This window comes from Dromiciops gliroides, chromosome 6, assembly GCF_019393635.1.
Source record: "Dromiciops gliroides isolate mDroGli1 chromosome 6, mDroGli1.pri, whole genome shotgun sequence".
Lineage (NCBI taxonomy): Eukaryota > Metazoa > Chordata > Mammalia > Microbiotheria > Microbiotheriidae > Dromiciops > Dromiciops gliroides.
The window spans coordinates 31,792,125-31,799,710 of NC_057866.1; the positions used below are offsets into that span (position 1 = coordinate 31,792,125).

The 7,586-nt window shown below is 43.1% G+C and overlaps 1 protein-coding gene across 1 annotated transcript; it reads right to left on the minus strand.

Annotated features, from left to right (window-relative positions):
• Positions 1 to 3,863: 3,863 nt before the first annotated feature.
• On the minus strand, positions 3,864 to 6,093 carry LOC122730522 (F-box/WD repeat-containing protein 5-like). Its single transcript, XM_043969666.1, is given in 2 exon segments — positions 3,864 to 4,851; positions 4,853 to 6,093. Coding segments are annotated over 2 exon segments (1,743 nt in total). The 5' UTR covers positions 6,056 to 6,093; the 3' UTR covers positions 3,864 to 4,311.
• Between the last annotated feature and the right edge of the window lie 1,493 nt (positions 6,094 to 7,586).

The following is a 7,586-nucleotide window of genomic DNA, read 5'->3' on the forward strand; positions in this document are numbered from 1 at the left end:
TTTACTTAGAGTCTAACTGAATTGTGTAAGACCCAGGGAGTTGTGATATTCTTAATACTTGTAAGAAGTAGAACTTGAACCCAGTCTCGTGAATCAGAGCCAGCTCTCTGTCTATTGTGCCAAAACCCTAACCTGTAACATAATGGCTACTGTAAAATAATGTGGTTTTTTTTTTAGTGGATGGGTGTAAAGAAAGCAGTAAGCTCCTTACTGGCTAAATGCAGAGGTACGCAGAAAGCTAAAACCAAACCAAACCAGACCGAACAAGAATACCTTTGAATCACCTGGTCAGAATGAAAACAGTAATGGTCCTGAGTGCCTCTGCTACCTAACCCCCCCCCCCAAAGAGATTATCAACAGTTGACTTGAATTTAAATCACAACAGACAATACAGCAAACTTGAGGTCTTAAACTAAGGGAAGTGAGCTGCTGCTCCAGGTGCTACACAGCAAGTGATGGATTACCCAAGGAGGGGGCTGGGAATGGGGGTTTATATAGAGTACTGGGGCAAAGAATGGCCAAACTGCTTGCAGGAAGGGTTAGGCAGAGGGAATGGCCAAGCTGCAGGTGGGAGAAGTTAGGAGTCTCACCATTTCATAAGGTAAGTTGTTTTGCATAACAAGCAAAAATCCATAAAGAAAGCTTGGAGATCTCTGGAGTGGAGAGTTTGGGAGATTTACAAAATAATCAGAGGCTGGAAGTGATTCATTGCCTGAGAATAGAGACCTAGGTCAGCTTCAGTGAGTTCTTAGTCAACTGTGTTTGTCACAATCAACCTCCATTTTCCCAAAAGTCTTCTCTCTTTTTGCTAGTATGAATCAGCAGTAATCCCAGATCCAGGTTCCTTGCTCCTCCCCACAGTGCCATATTGTGTCCTGAAAGACAGAGAAGAACTCTAAAAATCCATGAGACTTTAATAATCTCGGAGAAGAGGGTGTCACATTCTCTATGGGATCCCACTTGCAATAACCAATTCTATTAGTGTTCTACATTTTGTAAGTATCTCCCCCCAGTAAAGGTGCCTTCATTAATACCATGTTCTGAACTCAATGTTCCCTTGCAATGGATTTGGAATTTCCCAAATGTTATTGAATCTAACTTAAGACAGCAGGGCCCTAGACTTGGAGTCAGTGAGACTTGCGTTAAAATCCTGCTTCAGATACATAGTAGTTGTATGATCTTGAGAAAGTTTTTCAATGCCTCTAGGCCTCAATTTCTGCATCTGTAAAATGAGGGTGTCGAAGTGGATAACGAAGTTCATTTTCTATTCTAGATCTATGACCTTCTGATGTATACCTGAAAACCAATATTCCTTATTCACAAATTAGGTTATGAAAATCCTTAACATGCTACTTCCCTACAATGAAAACAGATGCTCAATTTTAGTTCTAGTGTTATGAAATAATTTGTTTTTGTAGTTCAGTTGTTTTACTTATGTCTGATTTACCTGTGACCTGATTTGGGGTTTTTTTGTCAAAGGTACTAGAGTGATTTACCATTTCATTTTCCAGCTCATTTTACAAATGAAGATACTGAGGAAAACAGGATTAAATGACTTGCCTAGAGTCACATGGCTAGTAAATATTTAAGGTTAGACTTGAATTCTCAAAGATGAGTCTTCCTGTCCAAGCCCAGAACCCTATTTTTCCACCTAGCTGCCCTATAGACTAATAGTATCATAGACTTAGAATTGGGAGGAATTTCAAAAACCATGTAGCCCATTGGGTAGGACATGGAAAAGCATAATACAGGTTAGGTAGTCTCAGGTGGACTGTGGCCAGCATCACACAAGGGAACTGGCAACTCAGTGTGACCCCAGAACCATTGGAGTATATGCTTAAGAGATTTTTCAGTAATGGATATGGAGCTCTATCTGGAAATGACTGTCATCTAGAAAAGAGCACTGATTAAAGCTAACTTAAACAAAAAAACAAGTAAATACTGAAGTATCTTCTTTTTATTTGCCCTCCCCCAATTGTTTCTTTTATGTATCAGCATATTTGGGTGAGAATTTGTTGGGTGGTACCACCTCTACCTCCATAATAATCTTGATAATTAATGGCCTCTTAATAAGTATATTTCATTTACCACCTGCTTTTAATACACCTGGCAGCATTTATGAGAGATTTCAGCTGTTCTCTATGCAGCAGACTGAGCACAATCTACAGAATTTGTCCTCAAGCTAGAGTTGTCTTCTTCACTTTTAATTCTCCTTCCAGCATCCTTCACAGGTCAGTCTCCCATCATTTCTCTTCCAAACTTTCTATTATAATATTTCTGAGGTAGAGGTGTTGGATTCCCACAGTTAATGTTCTTGGTGTGTTATTGCCCATTTGGACCATCCATAGCCCCTTTCCCGTGCTCCAATTTCTCATTTTCAATGAACAAAAAAGGGAAAAACAAGCAAAAATGAAAGTGGAACCATATCAAATAAAAGAAGTGATTGTTGTCTCATGAATTGATAATGCTCATTAGCATTTATGTTGTGCTGTAAGGATTGCAAAGTGCTTTACGTATGTTATTTCATATGTTCTACACCCCTAATTGCCATTATCCTTATTTTAGAGATGAAGAATGAAAGGCAACTGATTTGCCAAAGGTTATACAACTTAATGTCTGAAATAGTAATCCAATTCAGGTCTCTACTGTGCCACCTCCCTGTCACTAAATAACTCATAAATATCATATCTTTTCCTCTTCATAAGTAGCATCATACGAGAAGAGACAACCATCTGTTTCTTAGAACTATGTATAGGCTTTCTTTGTCCAAGAAGTCATGGCCAGTTGTGTGATCATGGACAAGTGGATTACCCTCTCATATTTTTCAGGTGGAAATCAGAATAACAACAACAACAATAACAATATTACCGCTAAGTTTTTGTTTGGCTCAACAGTTATATGACTGGCCATTATTAGGTGAACTTTTTTTGTAAATATACTGTTTAAAAAAATTACTGAGGCAGAAAAATAGCTCTAAAACCAAACTTTCAGAAGAATCAATTGATTATTCTTAGCATGTGGCCCATTTTGGCAGGATGTTTCTCCCTGAACTTTTTTTTTTTTTTAAGTATTCAATGAGTGTTTATTCAGGGCTGGAGTGAGGTGCACTGGAAAGGCAGACATGCAGTTTGACCCCAGGACCCCACAAGGACTTATGCCAACAGGTTGACCAAGGTAGACCCAGCAACCCCTCCCTGCAGCTTCCCAGACAGGCTCCTGACCAAGTTACTAGGAAAGGAGCTACTGATGCTGGTGTTCAAATAAATTACTTAGGAAAAGAATGGCGCAAAGCAGAGTAGGAGGAAGGAACCACCTCTGTCCCTGGACCCTGTGGTGACAGTACCATTCTTTAATAGGTTCTTTGAAACTGTCAGCTGCCCCAACTCTGTAATCCTCAGCTAGGCCAAGGCAATGGAGGTGCTTCAGGTCCAAACTGGGTTCAGCCAAGGCCAAGAAGCTCTAACCAAAGTAAATCTCAAGGACCAAACAAACTCATTTGAGTCAGATTTGAGAAACATTTACCTTTAGTGGGTCAATGGCATATGTGAAATAAACTGTAGTGCTACCAAAAAAACACACGTGAAGTGAAAACCTCTGAGAGCCCTTGATCAGAATGGTTGTCCCTAGCTTCCAGGTGGGTAGCGAGCAATTGCTCTAAGAGGGGGCCCAAGTCTTCCTGGTAAGCCCATACAACTAAGCTTCCTTACAAACCTCAAAAACTGGGAACCCTATCTTTGAAATGGAACACATTTGAAACCTAAATAAAAGGAAGGTTCAAATAACCTATTTTGTAAAATTATTTCTAATCATAAATCCTACTCAGTTGTCCCTGTGCTAGAATTAAAGGGGTGGGAGTTGGAGGTGAAGCACTCTGTGTCTGGACTCTTCTTTCTCCTATAATTCTGCCAACATTGCTGTCATACACAGACGATGCCCCCCAAACAGTTCATGTTAATGGCTGGGGCTCATCTTGTGGCAGAACTACTGCAAGCCCAAGAATGGGAAAGGATTCTTCAGATCAGTACCAAACTGCCATCAACAAAAATAGGGTCCTGAGCAAGTGTGTGACAGCCACTGTCACTTGGCGGACTCTCCAAAATCAGTTCCTGAACTAGGATTTGAAGGAGAACAAGATGGGAGTCATCACTTGGTGGAGGACTTAGTCCTAATTTGTCAGACCAGCCACACAAATCTTGACTGTTGCTTCTCTCTGGTTTGTTGATAGCCTGGGCACTTAGAACAATCTCCTGTAAACCAAGGTATCTGCCCCTCAGAAGAACTAGTGAGTTCAAGATAGCTATATGGGGTTCCTCAGCTCTTTTGGCTGCCCAACCAGGAGAAGAAGAGTGGACGGGGCCATGGACGGGAGACTTGGTGGATGCGCACAGTGCGAGGTGACCGCCATACTTTAATGGTATTATCATCACTGGCACTCAGCAACAGCTCCTGTTCCAGGGGGCTAAAGGCCACAGAGTTGACCACATCCTCATGCCGGAGCTTGGCTAAGCAGATATTGTAGTGTCGGTCCCAGACATAGCCATGTAGGTCTTCTGCACCACTGGCAACAAAATCCCTGCTGACATCAAGGAAGATGAAGAAGCACTCATCATTGGGTGTATAGGCACGGTGGGCCCTGAGAGCCCTCTTCACTTCCTTCATAGTCTTAAGGTCAAACACGTGTAAGTCAATCTCCTCAGCAATAGGTGGTGGCTGCATGGGGTCTGACACCACTGAGCCACTGGGCCATGAGCGGCTGTTGACATACAGGTACCTGTGGTCAGGTGATAGACCCATCCCAATGATGTGTTCATGGATGTCGATCACATGATCCAACGAGTCAAAGAATTCATCTATCTGAACGTCGCTCCTCTCCCAGCACTGGCCCTGCTGTTGTCATCTGGTGAGGCAGAATCTGCTTAATTCCTATCTGGTGTGGAGAATATGTGAGGCAGCCAGTGGTGAAGATCAAATATTTCTTCTTGTCGCTGTTCTCTCTGCTGGCCTCTGGGGCTTTGGTCCGGTTTTGGGCCAGAAACTCCGCAACTTTGCTCTCCAGCTCCTGTTCTGACAAGACAGGTCGTGCCCGGCCCTCCATAATATCATCTAGGAAGCGCCGGAGCCCTTCCCTGGGGCCCCGACGGGGCTGGGCCTCAGGTGGGGGTCGGACCCAGCCTTCCTCTTCCTCATTATCACTACCCAGGTCAAAAACCCGACAAGGTGAGGTGGCGACAGAAGCTGGCTGGGGTCCAGTATCCAGCAGGAGGTCAGGGGTATCATAGCGACTGCAGTCGGCCACCATCACAGTGCGGATTGTGCTGGCATTAAGGTTCTGGATTTTGAAGAGCCGTTTCACCACATTAACATTCTCTGACTCGACATCCTGAAATGCATTGTTGAGCCAAAGCACAGAGCAGGATGTGATGTCTCCAATCCGATGTAGATTCCCAGAGATCAGGTTGGTTTCATTGAGCCAGCATCCAAACACATCATATGGCTTGTTTCGGACTCGTGAGAGGAGAGCAAAGTTGTCCAGGCTGATGACAGCAATCTCTCCTGATGAAGAGTTGTGGGGCCCCAGGAAGACTCCTGACACAAGGAGCAGTGTGTCATCTTGGTTGAACTGGGAAAATTGGGTATAGCTCCAGTTGTAAGGCCTCATGTTGGAGCTGTGCAGAAGTGAGATGGCCAGGTCATTGTTCCAGATCTTTACAGTACAGTCCTTGGAACAGGATGCAAACAGGTATCCTGTGTGTGAAAAGCTGAGGTGGAGAACGTGATCAGTGTGTTCTCTCAGGGTCTGTACTTCCACACAGGGAATGGTGTCATAGAGTCTCTGAAACTCCTCATACCAGGAGACAGCAGCTGGATGACGAGGAACATCTCGGGCCACCTGGTAGTATCAGTAAAACAGCTCCTTCCACAGGAACTCATCTCGAGATACTGCCTGCCACTGGCGGCACACCAACCCTGCAGCTAGCACATCTTCATGGCTCAGGCTCAAGAAGATCTGGTAAATAATACTGTCTGGAAGGAAGGGGTTGCCCCCATCATCCATCGTGTCATTCTGTCCGCAAGGACTCTGAAATCACATGCACCCCGTGGGAGCCGCCTCACGGAGCGGGAGCCGCCTCACGCAGCCGGAACCGAAGCCGGAGCCGGGTCGAGAAGGGGGGCGGGGCTCAAGGGGCAAGGCGAGAGAAGCCCGGGGCCGGGCCGCTCTGCCCCCGGCCCCCACTTCCGCTCGCGCGCCGAGTCGCCGCTCTCCCTGAACTTTTATACCTCAAAGTTGTGTGAAACCCTATTAGTCAATTGGAGGTGAAAATGATAGGTGATACACATCGAAAATATATTCACTGAAGTGATTATGAAATTATATTATTTATTGATTTTTCTGTCTACCTATTTATTTCCTTTTGATGTCCCACTACTGAATCTATGCTTCCTTTCTAAGGTCCATTTTGAGATCCATCCATTATGAGATTTTATATCTTGCCCTTCTAAGGGCAATCCCATTTAATTCACAGCCATCAAACACACATTGTGTTCAAGCACTTTATTCACCATTCATGGTAAAAAAAAAAATCAGTCTCTGATCTCAAGGTACTTACATTAATATCATGAAAATAGGTGGTATTTATACAAAGTAAAATAGAGTATTTTAAAGAATGAGAAAACCACCACAAGGGCCAGGTAAGCATGATCTTAATAATTTTATAACATTTTCACAATATAATAAAATAGTGTGCTTATTCTATAGCATAATGGAATTTCAGAGTTGGAAGGGGCCTTAGAGGTCCTCTTGGTCAATTCTTGTCCAGAAAAGAATGACCTTTATAACAAAACTGACAAGTGATCATCAAGCTTATCTTTGAAAAACAAAACATATTATGTTATTTGGTTCAATGGGTGGAAGCTGGTAGCCCATTAAATAGAGTATTGGGCTTGTCAGCAGAAAGTCCTGAGTTTGAATCTAGCTTCAGATACTTTACTAGCTGTGTAACCCTGGGCAAATGACTTAACTTCTTTTTTCCTCAGTCTCCTTGATGGTAAAGTGGAGATAAGAGCAACACCTACCTCATAGGGTCATTGGCACGATTAAATAAGATAATATTTTTAAAAAGTGGTTGGCACAGTGATTAGAATACCCTTCCCCCACACTTGCCCTCCTTCATAATCAGTTTGAAGGACTGATTATTACCAAGGCGGTCTATTCTACTTATAGATAAATCCAATCATTAGGACATTTTTCTTACATTTTAATATCACATTCACAGAGAAAGTAGATAGAAAGTAATGTGGAGCATTTTGAAGAGAGAGGGACTATCGTCAACAGCAATGTAAGGGAAATATTTTTAGAACATTACATGTAATAGTATGGCATGGTGTGGCATGGCATGGAATTGAATGGTACTGTAAGGTATGGTACAGTATGTATGGTAGGGTACGGTAGGGTATGATAGGGTATGGCAGGGTAGGATAGAGTATGGTATATTAGGGTATGGTATGGTATGGCATGGTATGGTATGATATGTTATACATATGAAAAGCGGTACAATGGATAGAGTATTGGGCCTGGAGTCAGGAAA